This window comes from Zalophus californianus, chromosome 2 (genome assembly GCF_009762305.2).
Source record: "Zalophus californianus isolate mZalCal1 chromosome 2, mZalCal1.pri.v2, whole genome shotgun sequence".
NCBI classification, from domain to species: Eukaryota; Metazoa; Chordata; class Mammalia; order Carnivora; family Otariidae; genus Zalophus; species Zalophus californianus.
Window position 1 is genome coordinate 184,636,479 of NC_045596.1, and position 23,189 is coordinate 184,659,667.

Sequence of the window (23,189 nt, forward strand, 5' to 3'; positions counted from 1 at the left end):
CAGAGTTTTACATCTCTCTAGGAGTGAACTTGCTGAGTCATATAATAATCATGCTTGGCATTTTGAAGAACTACGGAAGTGTTTTCCAAAGCGACTGCACCATTTTACATTCCCACCCAAAGTGAATGAAGGTTCAGATTTCTCCACTTTCTGGCCAACACTTCTATTTTTTGTTGTTGTTTTTTATAGCCATTCTAGTGAGTGTGGAGTGGTATGATGGTGGTTTTGATTTGCATTTCCCTAGTGACTGAGGTGGAGCATTAACTTTATGTGAGCTTATTGGCCATTTATAGATCTTCTCTGAAGAAATGTCTATTCAAGCCCTATGCTCATTTTTTTTTAATTGGACTGTCTTTTGATTGTGTGTGTCAGTGATGTTTAGTGCATCTGTCACTTTTCTATTTTTACTACTGCTTGGAAATACTTTTAGTTATGTCAAGTCAAGCATGCATTCAAACATCCATTAATCATTTATGGTGTACTATGCCTGTGCTGGAAATATAAAGTCCAATAAGACATGTCTTATCTCCTGTGGATTATTACAACAGCTGCCTGTTTTTCTACTCCCCAGTCCATCTTTTACCCTGAATCCCAAATGGTTTTTCTAAAAAGCAAATTTGATCATATCACTTACTTATTTCCTTCAATGCTTTCTTTACTTACTCTAAGACAAAATTCTAACTTTTAAAGATGGTTTTATAACGCCTTCAAAATTTGTTCCTCGCCCATTTCTACAAGATCTTCTTTTGTGTGTCCATCCTATATCTCTGTATGGGATAACTTTAGGGGTCCCCCTATTTAAATACTCCATCTAGACATACTGAGGTTAGTAAGCAAGGAAAGTGGGTCCTCAGTCAGAAACCAAAACCAGGTCTCAGGTGAAAATTAATCACTGGAGCTTTTCCCTTAACTCTGGATCCCAACCAAACAGGTGGATATCTCTTAAGCCTGTGACCTGAGAAAGCAAGCTGTATTGTGTTTTCCTCTTGCCTCTAATGGGATTTTTAAATGTCCAGGCTCATCTCATTTTCACTGAAAATGAATAAAGGAAGAGTTGTGCGCTCATGCTTGGGTCAGTGTCAAAACAGAGTATGGCCCTTTAAGGACAGTGGTGGTGGCTGTAATAATTATGTCTTCCTACCCAGGAAGACATTAACTGCTGGTCAAGAGAAACTTCCTCCCAAGGGGAGACTGTCCCTCCATCACCCTTAGAGAAACTGAGTTTTAGTTTTATTAAAGGCAGCTGTAGTTTCCTTAAATATCCAACCAAATAGATCAGTTTCTATTGGTCTAGGAACAAGGAACTCACTACCTACCTCGCTGTTACGACTTACTGAAATTAAATCTAGTACATAAATTTGAAAATATGTAAATTCCTTTTGAACTTAGGCATAAACTAATTATACGGTAAGATCTATGTATATAGGTATGTATGTATATATAAACACATGCACACACACAACACTCATTACACAAATGCAGAGTGGAGACTATAAAGCCAAGTAACAAATCTGAAGTGTTTATATCTCTTACTGCATAATGAACAAAACCCAAAATTCAAGTGACTTAAAACAGTCATCTTTTCAGCTTTATTGACGTATAATTGGCAGAGAAAATTTAAGATATTTAAAGTGTACACTGTGTTTGATATAAATATACATTGTTAAAGGACTCCTCCCATCTAGCTAATACATCTGTCACCTCACATGTTCTCACTATATGTATGCTAAGTTCTACTCCCAGCAGATTTCAACTATATATAATACAGTGTTATCAGCTATAGTTACCATGTAAACAACCATTTTATTTTGTTCATCATTTTGGTTTAAGATTCTATTTACTTATTTGTCAGAGACAGAGAGAGCACAAACAGGGGGAGTGGGAGAGGGAGAAGCGGGGACTCCATCCCAGGACCCTGGGATCATGACCTGAGCCGAAGGCAGACGCTTAACGACTGAGCCACCCAGGTGCCCCTTGTTCATCATTTTGTAGGTCAGAAAGTTGGAAAAGGACTATCCAGGTAGTTTGCCTACAGTTCATTTGGTGTCACTTGGGGTGACGGGCTGGCTGATCCTGCAAGATGGCCCCTCACTACTGCTTGGCCTTGTTCTCGCAAGGTCTCATCTTACAGGCCTCCACATGTGGCTTGGATTTTGCCTAGGATGGTGGTCTTAGGGTAGTTATAATGGCAGTTAGTTACTAGAGAGTAGGGCAGTAGCTGCCAGGCCTCTTAAAAGCTGGCCTGACATTGGCATAGCTATTATAGCACCCTTTACACCTAACTCTGTTGATCGAGGCATTCACAGACCAGCAGAAACTCAAAGGGAGGGGAAATAGACTCCAACTCTCAACGGGAGGAACAGGGAGAAGAATTTGCAGCCATCTTTAATCTGCCCTAAGTTGAAGATCTATCAGGCATATACACCTGATAAACACAAAGATTTCCACCTCCCCTCCCATACATGGAAATATCAGTACCAGGCTGAAGCCTCAGTAGTTTGCAAATGTTTTGGTTGCCTTAGATAAAGGTGAAGTGGTTATTACATATATTGTATGTAACTTTAATTTTATTTAATGGTCACAATAATCAAAATGCTTTGAAGTTTTATCTCTTCTTTGATTTGTACATGTGTATTTTCTGACCAACATTTTGAGCTGCAGGAAGTGTGAACTGTGCTTTTATGACACATACCTGAGATCTTAGGAGCATTAAAAATAGTTTATTAATGCCCAGGGTATCATTCTAGCTTACCTAATACCTTTGATTTACTGAAGTCACAAAAGTTATGTTGGCTTCTTTTATGGATATAACTTTAGCCACATGGTAAAGCATAGCTTTGTACAGGTGTTTTCACATGTCTGGTCCCCTGAAATCTAAGAGATTCAACCCTGGGTCACAGAGAGAAGCAGCGAAAGACATAATAAAAACCACATGTTAACCATTAATGTTCATTTACCAAATCCTACTTAAACTCTTGTACTCTCAAAGCTAATTTCATCCAATTGCCTTTTAATTATAGTCTCTTGCTCAGAGTTGCAAATATAATGGCTTTTTAATTTATCTTGCACTGTTCTGTGTCCAGTGTAGGATGTAATCATGCAATTTATTCAGAGCTAGTGCATGAGGTAATTAAAACGTAAGCACACACAGATTTCTGCACATGCATATTCCACAGAAAAGAATCTGTCCAATTGCTTTTGTATAAAATTATTTTTTAGATAGAATATGATAGAAATCCTGTGTCCGCTAATGTATATGGTAGCTAAGGTGAAATAAAGAAATCAAATATGACTGTTTGGGAGATCCGTATACTTATCAGAGAATGAGGTAAAAGAAACCAAAGTAGGAATGTCTCAACACACTGTTAATTAATCATAGTCTTGGTAGATAAAATTCTCAATGCAGGTTAGTGCTTCATTATCCAAGATGTTAGGACATGAACAGACCCTCACTCTCCTGCCCCTTTTGGAGAAGGACAGGGAAAAAAGTGAGACTTAAGATAATTACCACTTTTAATAAAAATGATCAAATAATATAACAATTTTTAGTGGTAATTGCTTTTGGAGTTAAGAGTTGATATATGCATGGATGAGCAAATAAATACTTTAGTGAAGTTGTACACCTTCCTTCGCAGTTAACCAGGAGATTTTATATAAAGGGAAGTAATTAGCTGTTTTTAAATTATATATAATTTTAAGAACTTCATAACTCGTTTTTTAGAAAGCATATTAAGCTATATTTTTACATTTATTCATTCTGTCATTTACTAAGTGCCAACTAACTATGACCTATGTGTTGGAGATACCAAGAAAGTGATGGGCTTTAAGATTTTCATTTTTCCGTGGAAAGCCACTTCTCTGGTGTTACCTTCTGACTATTAATGTTTGGCTATAAAAAAGAAAAAAAAAATGATATGGGCCATGAATCCAAATACCAGCATGAAAACAGAAAAGTATTTGTTCATTTATCAGGATTTGGGGTTTGCAACATGCTGGTACCTGGAGCCGTGAAGATCTGAGAATCTAGATGGATTGATTTCCTTTTTCAGTTTTCTCTGGATATGTATTCACACATCTTGTGTTCATTCTTAGAATACAAATGTAGAAAAGTGTATCCTTTCCTTTCCAAAACATTAACATTATTAAGATTTTAGACAACTTATCTGCATTAGCTAATTTCCCTTTCTGTTCCTTTTTCAATTTTTCATCCACATGCCTTCTTCCTTTTACATTCGTAGCAGTTTGAGGGGTCTTCTTTGGGAAACGAAACAAACAGCTAGAAGGCTAGCCAAGGAGCATCCTATTCCCAAATCAGAATTTAACTAAGCCTTGGAATCCAGATACACACTTTCTCAAATTGGTATTTCTTGTACATTTAAGCTTTAGGGTTGTAAATACTGAGCTTTGGGCCCCTCAGCTCAAGAAGGAGTAATCTAAAGAAGTAGACCAGCCTCTACAAAGGGGAAGTCGATCTTGATCCCTCTTGATGCCCTGAGTCCCAGGTCTCAAGAGCTTGCTGCCTAAACCCCACCATAGACTTTAGTTTTGACTGCTCCCTATTTAATCCTGCCTTTTTGCTTAGCCTATAGAGATTCTGTCCTCTTGAGGTAGAAATCCAGAGGACCAAATCAAACACATTAATGTTAAAGCAAAAACCAAAACATATGCTCCATCACCTTGATCAATACCAAATTCCCATCCTAAATTCTATACTCAGGTGTTTGATTTAGAGGAAATTCCAAATTTATGAATGGATTATATATCCAATGTTCCTTTTGACCTAGAAACTCAGGACCCACATTCCTACAGAAATGGTATAAATGTCATACCAAATATATTATAAATAAAAAATTAAGTTCCTGTAATATTCCATACTAACAGTTTGCTCAATGAGGTGAAAATATAAGCCCTTCATTTTTAACTGCTTTGAAGTCATGTGATTGTACATTTTGGCATTTCTCAAATCAAAATTAATCTTAAAGTTTATCTGCTTATATACTGTTTTGTTATTTTTTTTTTTGAAAAGCTGTTAAATTTATGGTACATACTATCATTACTTCCAAGGGGGTCTTAAATCTTAACATCAAATATGGTTTGTTAACTACTGGGTATTTATAATATTAATGTGGGGGGTACATTCCAAGTTTGATAGCTGCATATATTCTGCACATCATTAAGATTATTTCATTCAAGGATTCAGTTAATCCCTATATTGAAGCTATAGTTTTCTTATCAGCTACCTCTGGACAAAACAATTCCTCCCTCTCATCCAGAATATTTAACCACTTTCTCTGAACTTTCTTCCACAGCATGTAGATATCCCAGATTCTGTCCCAGAGTATCTATTTTATTAATTTTAATATCTATTAACAACAAACCCTCTCCTACTCTGTGGCTTTCCTCTGGCTGTGGCCCTATTTCCTTCCCTTTACAGTCAGGGTTCCTTTAAGGATATTTGCGTACTTTCTACTGAATGAATATTGGTATCATGATTTATGCAACCTGTTGCCTTTTAACGGACATTTAAGATACGAAATTAATACTATTAAAAATGTGCTTAATATCCTTGAACAAATATCTCTGTACATCCGTGCAAATGCTTCTGTAGAATACAATTCCAGAAATGAAATTATTTGGTCTAAGGAAATGCACATTACAGGTTGAACTGTGTACCCAACATTTGTGTCAAAATCCTAGCCCTAATACCCCAGAATGTAGCCTTATTTAGAGATGGGGTCTTTATGGAGGTGGTCAAGTTAAAATGAGGTTATTAGGAGGGGTTCTAATCAGTATGACTGGTATCTTGGTAAGAGGGCATCTGGGGACATGGACATGCAGAGCCAAGGAGATGAGCACATAAGGGAAAACAACCATGTAAACATGAAGGTGATCATCTACAAACCAAGGAGTGAAGCCAGGTATAGATCCTTCCTTCATGACACCGAAAAGGAGCTAACCCTACCAACACCTTGGTTTTGGACTTCTCCCCCCACCCCCCCACCAATACTGAAATATTAATCTTTGCAATGTTTTATTAGTTTCAAAGACAAATAAATGGTACTGCCTTTCAATACACACCTCTTTGATTTTTTAAATCCAGATTCAGCATATCTCTGGGTTTTTATTTCCTTTTAAAATATCTAAAATGATTCCAATGAATTGACACTATCAGATAACCATTCAAATTTAGCTATATGATTTCAATAGTTTTCTACAATGATAAAAAAAGGATTAAAAATACATCAAACTTTTAAACATGTTTAACTACTCATTCACTTACTGACAATCTACTGCAAAATTTTCCTTCTCTAGGATTCACACACGTTGCATGAAGTTTATTCCTAAAAGGCAAAAGCTAGACAGTTGGAAACTACAGACTTTAAAAACAATGTTAATTTCATATTTACAGCATGTGAAAATAAGTCCCATATCCAGTAATCCAGTTCATAATGTATTAAGGATTGTGCTTTTGAAGTAAATTCATTACTGACCTTGTTGGAAACACACTGTTAATTCTATACAGCGTTCTAAAATGGTGTCAAACTACTGGAGCACCGTAGTACATTAAAACAAAAATATGCCATGTAGGGTTGCAATTGCTTTAAAAAGCTCTTTCCTGCAGACGATGATAAGGTACATTTGTCCCCAAATCACTCTTTTGTTAATATGCTTATCCTGTTAAAGGATTACTTTCCTTCCATCTTCTCTTTCATTTTGTTGGTCTTTGAATGAGTTAAGATGTGAACCTTCAGGTTATTTGACTGAATAAACCTCCTGTGACAGCTTTCAAAGGGGCACACAAAACGTTTCTCCCCAGTGTGGATGCGGACGTGTGTGCGCAAATTGTAGTCCAGGGAAAAGCGTTTTCCGCACCCTTCAAAAGTGCACTGAAATGGCTTCTCTCCAGTATGAACCAGAAAATGTCTTTTTAGTTTTGCATTCTCATTGAATGCTTTCCCACATTCTGCACATACGTGATCTCGAGGACCATGGACGAGGAGATGCTTTCTCAGGGAAGCTCTATTCTTCAACTTTCTTGGGCATCCACTGTGAGGACAAACAATTCTTTCTGGAGCCTCATATTCCTTATCTTTTGTTGGCTTCTTTCTCGCAAATTCTGCAGACTGTTTAGGATCTGGTAAGTCAATGCTGGGTATTCCTCCAGGAGGAAGCTTCTTGCGTATTACACACTCAGAATACTCAAGCTGTGAATTCTCTCTAACAATCTGTTGAGGAAGTTCTTGTGTTGCCCCTTTCTGCGTGCATTTCAAGGATTTTTCCAGAAGCGAGCTTGCTGTAAGAACGTGTTGAGAAAGCTCTTGCTCTGATCCTTCTTCGAGGTAGTCAAGGGACGAGTCTTCTTCCAGAATGGGTTCAGAAAACTCACCTCTAATTATGCATTCTATGTAACAGTCAGAGAAAGAGTCTTCTCTAACAACCAGGTGGCTCGTCTCAAAGAACACACCTTCATCTTCTAAGGCCCATGTGGTGTCGAGAAGTTCCTTCTGGACTGGCTGTGTCTTGGATGGCCTTGGCTTCTCCCTCCTGAAGGCTCTTCTACCCAGGCCTTTCTGGCCACAAGTCTTTGCCCTCTTCTTCAGTTGCTGGGCCATAGCGTCCTGCCTGCTTCTTCCTTGAATATTTGCACCAGGATATATCAACCACTTCCAAGTGACAGTGATCTGAGTAAGCTGTCTTCAGCAAACACCTCCTTTGAGATAGTAACCTTTAGATAAAATATAGTCCAACTTTAGAACCACTGTCAGAAAATGACCTAAGAAAATGGCCTCAAATTCACTTTTCAGTGACAAAATGGTTGCATTTGCTTCTTCTCTGACAAACCCAAGAAAAAGAATGAACTGTGAACTGTGACATAGGATGTAGGTCATGTGGGTATCCCCACAAATTATCTGACCTCTCCAACTGACCACCTCATGTTATTGGCACTCACTATGTGCTAGCCCTACTTTAGGCTACTCATGGGTTGAGTTCAATCAGTAAGTGGACACAGAAAAAAAATCTATGCCTCCTGGAGTATACGTTCTCCTGAACACACGAAGTATTACATGCCACACCTTAAAAAGGTAAACTGCTACACTGGGTGTTGTATGAATTCTACTCCAGAAACCAATAATACACTATGTTAACTAACAAAATTTAAGGAAAAAAAAAAAAGCCCAATGTAAGATGCCGCAAATTCTTGCCTATAGTTTTGTAAGGATGGAGGATGGACCTTACACTTCAAAGCAGAAGGCAACAACAAAAGCATTAATTCTAATTTTCCTCATTTTGAAATCATACTTATAATCAAACTTTCTCTTCAGTTTCCCTTACTCAGCCCGAACTCATTGTTACTTGACTAACTTCATGTAACAAACTTCCCCATCTATGAAACCTAAATTAAAGATAGTCTTAAAAATTGAAAACAAAACAAAAAAGGTAAAGCGTAGAGAATAAGCAAAGGGGCTGGCAGAAAGGAATTCACGATTTTAAATTGGGAGCTCACGCAGGCCTTGACTGTGGAGGCAGCAGCTGACTAAAAACTTGAAGTGAGGGTTGCCTATGGTGAACACTGTTGTGAAATTCAAATGAAATAATGTATATAAAGTACTTTGCACAGATCATGGCACAGAGCTAATGCTGAATGCTTACATGAACTAGTGTTATTTTACCTTTGTATTCATTCTTTAAGTATATGTTGGGTCCTGGGATATGCCAGATACTATTCTAGACCAAGGGCAGCTTTTTTTTTTTTAATTTAATAAAGAGCCAGATTTAAGCTTTGTGGCCCCCATGATCTATGCCATAACTGTTCAACTCTGCTTCTGTTGCACGGAAGCAGCCATCGCTGATTCATAGAGGAGGAGCTGTGTTCCAATAAAATAAGCAGATGCTGGATCTGACCCATGTGTGGTTTCTATTTCTGCAGAAAATAGAGATTCAGAGAAAAAAAAAAAAAGACACATGAAATCCATGCATTTCCATGCACAGGGGAGTTCGGCCTTGAACACTTTTCTTTTTCTTAAAAATCTAAAAGCAACATTATAAAAGTTACACCATGAATATGTTATAATCTAGGAGCCTTTTGCTTAATGTTACGATTGTGTGCCTTATAGAAGATCTCTTAATTTTATTGTCCTGATGTCCTGCTGAAGGAACAGAAATAAATCCTTTTTAAAAAGGAGTAAATGTGGGGGCTCCTGCGTGACTCAGTTGTTAAGCGTCTGCCTTCGGCTCAGGTCATGGTCCCAGGGTCCTGGGATCGAGCCCCGCATCGGGCTCCCTGCTCAGCGGGGAGCCTGCTTCTCCCTCTCCCACTCCCCCTGCTTGTGTTCCCTCTCTCGCTGTGTGTCTCTGTCAAATAAGTAAGATAATCTTAAAAAAAAAAAAGAGTAAATGTGAAAGTAGTGGAGAGAAAAAATAACAACTTGAAAATATTTTGAAATAACTACATTTAAAAAAAAATACCACCTCAAAAGAATCATGCTGTTTACTTTTGGCAAAAACATACACAGCATCAAAACAAAACATGTTTTTCAATTGCTATGGGGAGGGTTTGAAATGCCTTCTTAAACATTTATATATATAAATATATAATATATAAATAAATAATGTTTTATGTAAATTCTAGTTTTAAAATACATAAATTATAAATAAATTATATATTTATATACAATACATAACTATTTTATATATATAAATTGCTAAGGGAAGAGTTTTGAATTTCTTCTTAAACATCTGTATATATAATATATAATATTTTTATATTATATATACACAAACATTTAAGAAAAAACTTAAAATATACTCTTTCCTTAGCAACTGAAAAGCATGGTTTGTTTTGTTCCATGTATTTTTTTTTTCCCCAAAAAAAGTAAATGGCAGGATCCTTTTGAGATATTTTTAAGTGTGGCTACTTAAATATTTTCAAGCTGTATGGGGCATCTGGGTGGCTCAGTCAGTTGAGTCTCTGACTCTTGATTTTGGCTTAGGTCTTCATCTGAGGGTCATGAGATCAAGCCCCATGTGGGGCTCAGAATGCTCAGTGTGGAGTCTGCTTAAGATTCCCTCCCTCCCCCAACTCACACTCTCTCTAAAAACAAACAAACAAACAAAAAAACCACATGTATTTTCAAGCAGTATATATGTAATGTTAAATGGTACAAGTGTTATTATTTATTCTTTCTTTTAAAAAAGTAAGATAAGCCAGGAGACTATATTCAGGAAATTTGCCTAACAAAATCTTGTTCTCCTAGCTAAAAGTAATTCTTGACTTTTTTAAAAAAATTAATGAATATAGCCTCTTTGGAGCAAAATCACTAGCAATCACTCTAAAGTCTGAGTAGGACAATACAAACCCCCCCACTCCTTTTAAAATAACTGCAATTTGATTCTAGCTTTTCTCTCCAAATTTATTATCTCCATCTCTACTTATTTTTCAGCCATAGTAAACGCTCCCTCCAATAAAGTGCCACGCTCTTCCCTCTTAATAAAATACTACCCAACCCTCATTCCTCCTTCCCTTATTAGTGTGTGCACATGAGTGCATACATACACACACACACACACACACACACACACACACACACACACACCAGAGAGGCTTATTTCTCATCCATATTTCTGATCTCTCCCTAAACGTCACTTCCTCAGGCTACCTTCCAGCTCAGTTAGGTCCCCAAGCTCAGTGTTTCCATAGCTTCCTATTTTATACTGAACAGTCTCTGGTATTGTTTTCTTAAGGTTTGACTTACCTACTAGACTGTAAGCTCTGCTAGGGCAAGGTTCTCTTCTGTTTTAGTCACATGTCCCAGGACTTAGTGCATTTGTCTAATGAAATGAATTGATGAATTATGCATTAATAATCATACTGGTGATACTGATTTAGCAAACGTATAAAATTAATTTACTACAAAATTATGTGGGACTTTGAAAACAGTGTAGAAGTTTCAAAAAGTTGGTTTATCAGTGGTGCCAAGATGTTACCTGATCTTATGAGATCAGGGTTGAAAGAGGTATATTCTTTATGAACTTATGTAGCCCTTACTTTTCTAAGCTAGATTCTTATTTGCCAGATCTCTGAGCATTATACCATTTCTCGCACAATATTAAAGTTTGTGAGAATGATGTATAAAATTGAAATAGTAATTTATTAATTTATAATGGGAAAAATCCTGTTTATACGACAAATACATTCTCCCTTGGTGGATAGAACTACTTGGAAAACGTACTGGGTGAACACGGTGTTAAGAGAAAATCTGGATGATAAATACATAATGGTATGAGAGTAATATAATTTTATATTGCTCAAACTGGGATAGAGGTACTCCAAGGGTGCATCATTTACTTAGTCATTTGACAAATATTTAGTAGCAAACACTGTTCTAGGTGCTGACCCTAGAGCACTAAAAAGATACGAAGTTCCTGGTTTTCATAAGAGCTTTTATCTGTGTGATATAAATGCAAATAAACGGTGTTTGTAAAATGGTAAATAAAATAATTTAAGGTTGAAAAAAATGCTATGAAATAAAAGCAATTAGGGTGTGAGAGGGAAAGGAAATGGGGGAGGCCATCTTGAGAAAGAATGTCTGGAATGGCCTCCAAGCAGAGGGCATTAGGTCGAGACCTGAAAAAGAAAAGTATCAGCCAGTGGAAAGAGATGAGAGAAGAGTGTTCTAGGCCACAGCAGGGCGTACAAAGGAATTAACATGCTGGAGGACAAAGGGAGCCATGTTTATGGCACACAGTGGCTGGCACAGAGTGGTCTGTGATAAGGTTGAGGACCTTGCAGAATCCTGTGAACCAGGGGAGCCATTTGCATTTCTTTCACAAACCAGGGGGAGCCATTACAGGAGTTTCTTTCAAACCAGATAAAGCCTGTTCTGGCTGAGGTTAAAATGATTACTCAGGCTGGTGTGTGGAGAATAGACCTCAGGAGGCAAGGTGAAAGCAGAAAAATCCCTTGGGCTATTTAGCAATCCACAAAGAGTGCAGTTGGTTTGGAGCAGGTGTTGGTAGCGGAGATGAAATGGCGGGAGACAGGGAAAACAGAACCTTCTAAACTTTCTGGAGGATTGGATAAAGGGAGTAAGGCAAACAGAAATCAATAATGAGTAAGTGGTCTAGGTTTTTTGCTGCAGTAACAGGGCGGGTGGTAGCGTCACTTGCAGAGGTAATTGGGAGGAGGGAAGAAAGGGAAGACAGGTATACTCTCTTGATTTAATAATGTGAACGTTTTAAGACTTGTAAAAACAGTGAACATTTTAATATAAACATTTTAAGACAAAACATCTAGCCGTTTGTTGCAGTGAAATACAATATTTATATGAATTTTTTTAAACAAAATTTAAAGAATGCGACTTTAAGGAAATTTCAACCAGGTATCTACTTTCCAGAAAAGGTATTTACTTTTCTCCTTTATCTGTTTTAAAAGTTTGAGGCCAGTGGTCCGGGGCAGCTATAGTCAACGCGGTCTAAACACTAGAAGTCTCCTGGCCAAGGTCCATTCCCCACCTGGTTCTTGGATGATAAAACGCTTCTCGTCCATGGTTTTCAAAACCTTTTGAACAGGACCCTTGATAAAAATACATTCTAAGTAGTGAACTCAATACACACCCTTTCCCCCATATCTGAAAAAAAGCAAAGTTCCATGAAACAAGACTTACCCATGCTACCCAGATGCACTCTGATAGCTCCCGTTCCACTTGTTTTCAAAAGACCCAAGTAGAAACTGCTACTCGCGCCCGGAGAGCGGCTGAAATCAACCCTGCGTAACGTTCAGCCACTTAGACCCACCCTCTTTTTGATGGACACATTCAAATTAGGCTGCACCTACCTTTCAGCGCTGCATTGATTAGGTTAGAATTCCGAAGGAAAAGCTCTACCAAACCTTTCACCGTAGGGATATCAGGTAGCAGTGGGAGTGGCGGCCGGGTGTGGCTCTGCTCGGCCCTGGTCGGGGTGGTCCGCCTAGACCCGGCCACCGGCGGTCACCTTCAGCGGAGACCCTACCCTGCGGGGCTGACTCCTCCCCCAGCGCCTCAGTCCCCCGGCCCTCACCACGTGGGCACATCTCTTGGAATCCCAATCACCTAGCTTTCGCGTGTAGTAGGCACTCAGTAAATGTCTGCTGAACAAATGAACGTAGGTATAATCGTATTTAAACAGTTACTTATCAATGAAATGAAAACCCAGCGGTGGAGGCAGTTTTTACCCTCTGGAAGTGGAGGTTTACCTAAAAGCGCACCACACCTTGCCCTGCACTCTCTCATACCCTCCCCCAACCTCCACTCCCCACCCCACCCTACCTCCAGTCGCAGAATTACTGCTTTTTCTTTTTCAGCCATTACTCTTCACTGTTCATATCCCTAAAGGTAACACAACTCACTTTGAAAGCTGCGGACAGTCAACAGTCGCCATTGGCTATGGTCTAGTGAAGTTTAATAGTTCGTGTAAGCACATAGACCATTAAAACAAAAACCCAAATCAGTGTTTAAAAACCTCTTAAATTTTACTTGAAGCTTGTCTGCAATTCACATACATATCTGGGAGCAGTTCTCCGCGCTATTTTTTTTTAATCTGTTTAGAATAAATCTCAATTGTGAGATCGGAAAGTAAAAGATCATTTCCACTGGGGGAAATATGTAAACTGTTTTTCTAGAGTCTTACTCCCTCACCATTCTTTGCAAGCCTTTAAATGGCAATGCCATTGGTCTTTAAAAATCCTCCTCCTCACTGGAGGTATCTCTCTCTCTGTGTAATCGTCATTATTTATATACATAAAAATATAAATGTTACATATAATCATTTATACATAACATATGTATAGATAATATATGTTAACAAACATGTTTTATATAAATATATAAATCATATATAAATGATTATATATCATTTATTTCTATCTTGATTTAATATATAATTTTATATAAAAGATGATGGTGGTACATATATAGAGAGAGATACACTAGCTGAAGCTGAAGATCCTTTCTTTCATCTAATTCACCCTTTTGTTATCAGTCCCTTAACTGTTGAAACAGTGCATACAATCAACTAGATTAATTTATAATCCCTTCCTCACTACTGATTCAGACGGTTCACTTGGTTTGTGTTAAGTGTGACTGTCTGGAAACCGGAGACAACATATTTAGAAAATCTAAATTTACATTTCGCACTCCACCTTCTACAGAAATTATTTTTGCTCTCATTTTGTTTTAGCTTTCCTGAGGAAGTAAACCAAAAGGAAGGAACTCATCTGTTGTCATCAGAACTGAGATCAAAGGCAATTCTCCAAAATGAGTTGGGGAACCAATTAAATCATGCAACGAAAGTGGGCTGCCTTTTGAAATTGATACAAAGAGAATGGTGCATGGAAACAAGTTAATTTTTTGGATTGCTGGAACTTTAGTCAAAGCAATTCTTCTACAAATAACATCCTGGCTAGTTTTTAAAAAGTTGTATTTTGAAAATTTATTTCAGTCTTACAAACCAATATTTTCCCTAAAAAGCTTAGAATATGAAAACTATTAATATGCTTTAATTCACTCAACACATATTTAAATTTTTTCCCCCAGACAGACCACTGTTCTAGGCCCTGAGGGTATGTATCTCTAACTAGCCTTTCTGGAGTTTGCAAGCTGAAGTTGCATGGCAGGAACTAGAGGGAGGCAAATAACAGGCAGTTTTCCCTGCAGCAAAATTTAAAGAGTGCCAAAAAATTCAGTAATTAGAATTAATAATAGTTTAATGAAATTTTTAAAAAAGATTTTATTTATTTATTTGACAGAGAGAGACACAGCGAGAGAGGGAACACAAGCAGGGGGAGTGGGAGAGGGAGAAGCAGGCTTCCCGCGGAGCAGGGAGCCTGATGTGGGACTCGATCCCGGATCACGACCTGATCCGAAGGCAGACGCTTAACGACTGAGCCACCCAGGCGCCCTAATGAAATTTTTTTTATGAAATAGTTTTGAAAATAAAAATAAATGAGGGGCACCTCAGTGGCTCAGTAGGTTAAGCGTCCAACTCTTGATTTCAACTGAGGTCATTATCTCAGGGTCCTGGAATGGAGACCCACCTTGGGCTCTGTGCTCTTCGGGGAGTCTGCTTGGGATTCTCTCCCTCTCCCTTGCCCTTCCCCCCGCTTAAGCTCTCTGTCCTTCTCTAAAAATAAATAAATAAATAACTAATTTTAAAAGATTTTATTTATTTATTTGAAAGAGAGAGACAGCGAGAGAGGGAACACAAACAGGGGGAGTGGGAGAGGGAGAAGCAGGTTTCCCAATGAGCAGCAAGCCTGCTGTGGGGCTCGATCCCAGGACTCCAGGATCATGACCTGAGCCGAAGGCAGATGCTTAACGACTGAACCACCCAAGCACCCCAATAAATAAATCTTTAAAAAAATAAAAAAACAAAATAATAGTGCAAGAATCCATGTGAACAACTATCAAAAATGCAAATAAAGACAACTAAATAATCACACTTTGTAAATGTCAAATGGAGCTATTGTTAGGACAATGAAGGGTAGGTATTCCGTGTTATGGGAGCCCATAACAGGAGGCTGTAACAGAATCTGGCAGTTCAGGGAAGGTTTCCCTAGAACTACTATGATTTGAAGGCAGATCGGAGGGCAGAGCCCCCCCCACCTCCCTTAATAGTAGAGGGAATAGCTATTTAAGGAAGGGGAGCAAGAGCGGATATACAGTGCCAGACTCCTGGGCCTTGTAGGCTGTAGTAAGAAGTTAGATCTTCATCCCAAGAGCAATGGGAATGGACTATTACAAGAAAGCATGCTTCATACATAAGTGCATATTAACCTTAAACTTGTAAACCGTTGTTTCATTGTTGGCTCTTCAGTCTATGTGTGTTCTAGCTAAGAGGAATTGAATGCTTTACATACATTTACTCATTTTATCTAGAAATCAAATTTATAAAATGATTATCATTACTATTATTATCATCATTTTATTTGCATTTAAAAATAAGAACTCTGAAGCACCACCAAGAAAGCAAGTAAGTAAATTAAGTAAGTAGCTAAACTCAGATTAGAACTCAAGGATACAACACCTATTAAGAATGGCCTTCATCAAAAAGACAAGAGGTAACAAATACTGGGCTAGAGATACCCTTGTGCACTATCGCTGGGTTTGTAAATTGGTGTAGCCACTGTGGAAAACAGTATGGAGTTTCCTCAAAAAATTAAAAATAGAGCTACCCTATGATCCAGCAGTTCCACTTCTAGAACTATATCCAAGGGAAATGAAAATATTAACTTGAAAAGATATCTGTACCCCTATGTTCACCATAGCCAAGACATGGAAATAACCCAAGTGTCCATAGATGGATGAATGGATTAAAAATTGTGGTGTACATATATATAATGGAATATTACTCAACCATAAAAAACGAGGAAACCCTGGGGCGCCTGGGTGGCTCAGTTGGTTAAGCGACTGCCTTCGGCTCAGGTCATGATCCTGGAGTCCCGGGATCGAGTCCCACATCGGGCTCCCCGCTCAGTGGGGAGTCTGCTTCTCCCTCTGACCCTCCTGCCTCTCATGCTCTCTCTCATTCTCTCTCTCAAATAAATAAATAAATAAATAAATAAAATCTTTAAAAAAAAAAAAAAACAAGGAAACCCTATCATTTGTGACAACATGAATGGAACTTGAAGGCATTATGCTAAGTGAAGTCAGAGAAAGACAAATACTGTATGATAACACTTATATGTGAAATATTAAAAAAAAAAAGAAAAGGAAAGGAAAAGAAAAAGAGATCAGACTTGTGGTTACCAGAGGCAGGGGGTGGGAGGAGGAAGAATTGGAGGAAGGTGACCAAAAAGGTACAAACTTCCAGTTATAAGATAAATAAGTACTAGGGATGTAACATATGACATGATGACTACAGTTAACACTGATATATGGGAAAATTAAGACAGTAAATCCTGAGAGTTCTCATCACAAGGAGAAATTTTTCTTCCCTTTTTCCCTTTCTTTGCTTTTTATTGTATCTATATGAGAAGATGGATGTTAGCTAATCCTGTTGTGGTAACCATTTCACAATGATGTAAATCACATCATCATGCTGTACATCTTAAACTCATTCAGTGACGTATGCTAATTATTTCTGAATAAAACTGCAAAAAAAAAAGAACTCAAGTGTGCTTAATTCTTTGAGATATAGCCTTTTATATTATGGCATTTTAGAGATGCCATGATTATATCTTTTATAAAAAGTCTCACACTATTATTTTCTATCATTTATAATGCCTATTTGCATACTTATTTGATATTGATAGAAACCTTATGAATTGTTATTATCCATTTTATGGATAAGGAAATAGAAAGTCAGTAATGACAAGTGCCTTCTTCGAAACTATGCAAGTATTAGTTTACGGGCCAAAGTTTAGACCCCAAGTCTTGCTGTCTTGACAAAGTTTAAAGGCAAAGTTAATGTTTTTCAAGTTCAATCAATTGTTTAAAGAGCTTCTAAAATGTACTTTTAGAGTTTCTCCACCAAAAAAAAAAAAATCCAGTTAATAATGTGTAAGTTTCTCCTTGGAATTTGAGATCTTAGTAGATTATGACTTTTAAGAGGGCATACTAAAGCACATTTTGACTCTGCCCTTTTGTTTTTAATTGAGATATAACTGATATATAACATTATATTAATTTCAGGTGTACATCATGATTCTTTTTTTTTAATTCATATTTCTCTTTTATTTTATTTTATTATGTTAGTCAACATACGTTACACCATTAGTTTTTGATGTAGTGTTCCATGATTCATTGTTTGCGTATAGCACCCGGTGCTCCACGCAGTACGTGCCCTCTTTAATACCCATCACCGGGCTAACCCATCCCCCCACCCCCTCCCCTCTAAAACCCTCAGTTTGTTTCTCAGAGTCCATAGTCTTTCATGGTTCCTCTCCCCCTCTGATTCCCCGGCCTTCATTTTTCCCTTCCTAATATCTTTTTTTTTTAAAACATATAATGTATTATTTGCTTCAGAGGTACAGGTCTGTGATTCAACAATCTTACACAATTCACAGCGCTCACCATGGCACATCCCCTCTCCAAAGTCTATCACCCAGCCACCCCATCCCTCCCACCCCCCCACCACTCCAGCAACCCTCAGTTTGTTTCCTGAGGTTAAGAATTCCTCATATCAGTGAGATCATACAATATTTGTCTTTCTCTGATTGACTTATTTCGCTTAGCGTAATACCCTCTAGTTCCATCCACGTCATTGCAAATGGCAAGATTTCGTGGTTTTTTGATGGCTGCATAATATTCCAGTGTGTGTGTGTGTGTGTGTGTGTGTGTGTGTGTGTGTATACATCTTCTTTATCCATTCATCTGTTGATGGACATCTTGGCTCTTTCCACAGTTTGGCTATTGTGGACATTGCTGCTATAAACGTTGGGGTGCACATACCCTTTGGATCACTATGCTTGTATCTTTGGGGTAAATACCCAGTAGTGCAATTGCTGGATCATATGGTAGCTCTATTTTCAACTTTTTGAGGAACCTCCATACTGTTTTCCAGAGTGGCTGCACCAGCTTGCATTCCCACCAACAGTGTAGGAGGGTTCCCATTTCTCCGCATCCTCGCCAACATCTGTCATTTCCTGACTTGTTAATTTTAGACATTCTGACTGGTGTGAGGTGGTATCTCATTGAGGTTTTGATTTGGAGTTCCCTGATGCCCAGCAACGTTGAGCACTTTTTCATGTGTCTGTTGGCCATTTGGATGTCTTCTTTGGAAAAATGTTCATGTCTTCTGCCCATTTCTTGATTGGATTATTTGTTCTTTGGGTGTTGAGTTTGATAAGTTCTTTATAGATTTTGGATACTAGCCCTTTAACTGAAATGTTATTTGCAAATATCCTCTCCCATTCTGTCAGTTGTCTTTTGATTTTGTTGACTGTTTCCTTTGCTGTGCAAAAGCTTTTTATCTTGATGAAGTCCCAATAGTTCAATTTTGCCCTTGCTTCCCTTGCCTTTGGCAATGTTTCTAGGAAGAAGTTGCTGCGGTTGAGGTCGAAGAGTTTGCCGCCTGTGTTCTCCTCTAGGATTTTGATGGATTCCAGTCTCACACTGAGGTCTTTCAACCATTTGGAGTCTATTTTTGTGTGTGGTGTAAGGAAATGGTCCAGTTTCATTCTTCTGCATGTGGCTGTCCAATTTTCCCAACACCATTTGTTGAAAAGACTGTCTTTTCTCCACTGGACATTCTTTCCTGCTTTGTCAAAGATTAGTTGACCATAGACTTGAGGGTCTATTTCTGGGCTCTCTATTCTGTTCCATTGATCTATGTGTCTGTTTTTGTGCCAGTACCACACTGTCTATATATAGATAGGGAAATGATCACCAGAATAAATCCAGGTAACATCCTTCACCACAAAGTTACATTTTTTTTTTCTTGTGTTGAGAACTTTTAAGATTTATTTTCTTACCCACTTTCAAGTATACAATATAGTATTATTAGTATTAGAGTCACCAGGCTGTACATTACATACTCAGGACTTATTTATTTTATAACTGGAAATTGTACCTTTTGACCCACTTCACCCAGAAGTTGCAGTGGGGGGTGGGAGAAATGGTTGAAGGTGGACTCTACTTCTTCTTTTTTTTTTAACATCTAACTGGAAGCTGTTTGGTACTTCACACTGACAAAAATGAGACTTGTTATTATATCGTCATACATTTCAACAGTCTTCATGCTCTTTAGATGAAAGCTATAACCACACAAATATTGTCATGTTTCATTTCCTCCAGGAGAATCAGATGTGGGCCTCAGTGGGAGACCTTAAAGGCTGTTTTTCAGACTGCACATTCTCTTTGAACTTTGGCAATAATTTGTGAATGTTATTATTTGGCAGTTTCATAAGATCTTTTTTTCCTTTTAAGAATGTAGTATTCACATAACCTCCTTTCCTACTAAAGAACCTATTAGGGGTACCTGGGTGGCTCAGTTGGTTAAGCGACTGCCTTCGGCTCAGGTCATGATCCTGGAGTCCGGGGATCGAGTCCTGCATCGGGCTCCCTGCTCGGTGGGGAGTCTGTTTCTCCCTCTGACCCTCCCCCCTCTCATGTGTGCTCTCTCTCTCTCTCATTCTCTCTCTCAAATAAATAAATAAAATCTTTTAAAAAAAAAAAAAAGAACCTATTAAAATTGGGTTCACCTGAAGAAAATTTTCAGGGCTCCCTCTAACTTAGATCCTCTCCTATACTTTCCCATAAAAAAAAATTTTGAGTCAACCACAGATTGCATGGGCTTTGAAAAAACTTTTATTTTGAGATACTTTTGGATTTATGGAAGATGTGCAGAGATGACACAAAAGCGTTGTCATATATCCCTTCACCCAGCTTTCCCTGATGTTAATGTCTTACATAACCAATGCAAATTTTGTACAATTAAGAAATCTACATTGTTACAATACTATTAACAAAATTTTATTTGGACTTCAGTTTTTCTACTAATCTCCTTTAAAAATAAATCTGTTCTAGGATCCAATCCAGATGCTATTTTGCATTTAGGATATGGTTAATAGAGACATGAGCTCCACAATCTAATTCCAGTTCCAGCCCAGAAAATGCAATGTATGTCATGGGATAACCTAACACCACTCCTTCCTTAAAATTCACCACCAACCCCGATTCCAAGTTTATACCTCTTTCACGACTCAAATCAAGAATCATACCTCTCAGAAAATCTTTTGGAAACTCAACGCCATCTCTCTATATAGAATGACCTTGGCTTTTAGAAATATATTCTATACCACATAATCAGCTATTTAACATTACCTTTAGAGATCTTTTTTATCTGTAATGTGGTAAGTGGAAAACCAGTAAAATGCACATTTGTACAAGAGAAAATCATTATGGCACACTGGATCTTCCAGACTTTTTAAAGTCTATATAGCTAGATGAACTGTAGAACGTTTTGGTTACTATTTTGTATTATTTTTGAAATGGTAAAAATAAATGGTGAAGTTTAGCACACAAATAATACTGGTTCTGCCTTATTTGGGCAGAGAAAAATATATAAAATACCTAGTTGTGGGTTACACAATCATGTAGAGTCCTTTTTTTTTTTTTTTTGAATTTTCAGATCTAAATTCAGTTTGTTCAAACTGTGAGTTGGAACCCATTAGTGAGTAGACCAGCATTTTGTTAGTCAAAAAAGTTTGAGAAATGTAGCTCTAAAAATTTTGTTTACATTTTTCATTAGAAATGGATCAAAATGGGTAAATGTGTGAGCATCAAAGATTCAATCTTTAATTTGGAACTTAAATATTATATCTTTTTTTGAGCTAAAAAAAATCCCAAATGTGCTTTAAAATAAGTTGGTTTAGATAATCTACTTTATATAAATAAACAGTGCAGGTCCCCAGTTTTCCAGTTATACTTTACTGCTCACCCACAAGAAAGTGCAGCAGGAATGAACAATGGAAGAATTATGTTTCTGGTCTCATCCATCTTTTTAACTTGTATCATTAAATATTTTCTGTAAAGTTTGTTAAAATGATAGAAAGACATACAATATATCAGAGCAGAGACCAGAAATAGACCTGTACACCTGGGATAACCTGACCGACCTGTGTGCTCCCCTAAATTCATATGCTGAAATTTAACACCCAATGTGATGGCCCTGGGAGATAGAACATTTGGGAGTAATTAGGTTATGAACATAGAGCCCTCACAAATAGGATTGGTGCCCTTATAAGAGGTGAGAGCTGGTTCATTCTCTTTCTACCACCATAAAGATACAATGAAAGGTTGGCAGTCTGCCTCAGAGCAAAGGCTCTCAGCGGAACCCACCATGCCAATACCGTGATCTTGACTTTCAGCTTCCAGAAGTATGAGAAATCAATTTCTCATAAGGTGATAAGCCACCCAGTGTATGGTATTTTGTTACAGCAGCCTGAATTGACTAGGACACTGACTCATAACAAAGGTGGCAGTGAGAAAAGACTAGTGTTTCCAAAAACAATGCCGAGACAACTGGTTATCTATGTGGGAAAAAAAAAAAGAATCTTCACTTGTAATTCATACTGCACACAAAAAGAAGTTGCAGATTATAGCTATAATTATGGATTGTAGATATAATTGTGAAAGGTAAAATAATACAACTTTAAGAAGGACATGGGAAAATATCTAAAATTTGGGCTTGAGTCTTAATCAACACACAAAAAATATTGAATACAGGGCAACTGGGTGGTTCAGTCGGTTAAATGTCCAGTCATGATCTCAGGGTGATAAGTTCGAGCCTGGCATGGGGCTCTGTGCTCAGCGGGGAGTCAGCTTGAGATTCTCTCTTCCTCTGACCCTCCCCCCCTCAGCTCACGCATGTGCAAGAGCTTGCTCTCTCTCTCTCTCAAAAAAAAAAAAAGTTGAATATAAAGAAAAAAATGCTAAATTGGATGAGACTGAAATTATGAAGTTTAAAAGGCACCATTGAAAGAATAGGGCATACCACAGTGATCTTTTAGAAAGGTAAATGAGATGCCACTCTTCCAGTCACTTTCCATCTCCCTTAGAAAAAAATTCTAATTCCTTCCTATCTTAGAAGGTAGCCAGTGGTGTGGCCTATACCCACCACCTCCTGTCTCAACTGCACTCATTTTCCCTCAAGCCTAACCGTCCTTCCTTGTTCTTCTACAGCCATGACAGGCTCACTGACAGGATTTTTGCACTTGTCTCTCTTCTGTCTGAAATTCTCTGCCCAGATTATTACAAGCCTGGTCCTTGGCTTCATTCTGGTTTCAGCTTCAGTGGTAGGTTGGAGCCAGCGTACATAAATTTCCTCAAATTCTGTCATATCTACAAGATTTATTTTCTTCGTTGAGAGGGTATTAACCTCCCCTGGGCTGGCAGAAGTAGAAAAGAGAGGCAGCTTAGGACCAAATTTTAATTGTTCCACTTAGAAGTGCATTCTGTAAATAGCAAAGGGCAAAAGAGAAAGTTAAGTGGATTTTCTCCAGAGTACTGACGAAGTTTCTTCACTTCTACTGGGATTTTTTTCTTTGGGTAAATATGGAAGGTAATGGCAGAGGTTTCTGGGTGTATTTTTACTCTTTTCTACAGAAGGAGCCAAGAAATTACTGCTATGGTAGGATTCTAAATGTGTGTCTTGCTGGCCCAATCCAGGAGCCCTTTGAGCCTGGGAATGGGTCTCAGATGTGCCTTTCT

The 23,189-nt window shown here is 37.9% G+C and overlaps 1 protein-coding gene across 2 annotated transcripts; it reads right to left on the minus strand.

Moving 5' to 3' along the window:
- Positions 1-6,066: 6,066 nt before the first annotated feature.
- ZFP42 (ZFP42 zinc finger protein) lies at positions 6,067-12,765 on the minus strand. 2 transcript variants are annotated; one of them, XM_027599281.1, is made up of 3 exons: positions 12,666-12,765; positions 10,755-10,830; positions 6,067-7,726 (listed from the first exon to the last, which is right to left on the minus strand). In XM_027599281.1, exon 3 carries the CDS (start codon positions 7,611-7,613, stop codon positions 6,687-6,689), a length of 927 nt encoding a protein of 308 aa, XP_027455082.1. In that variant the 5' UTR covers positions 7,614-7,726; positions 10,755-10,830; positions 12,666-12,765; the 3' UTR covers positions 6,067-6,686. The 2 variants fall into 2 exon arrangements, with proteins under 2 accessions (XP_027455082.1, XP_027455083.1); XM_027599282.1 differs by lacking the exon at positions 10,755-10,830 and having other exon boundaries at positions 12,666-12,759.
- Positions 12,766-23,189: the final 10,424 nt, after the last annotated feature.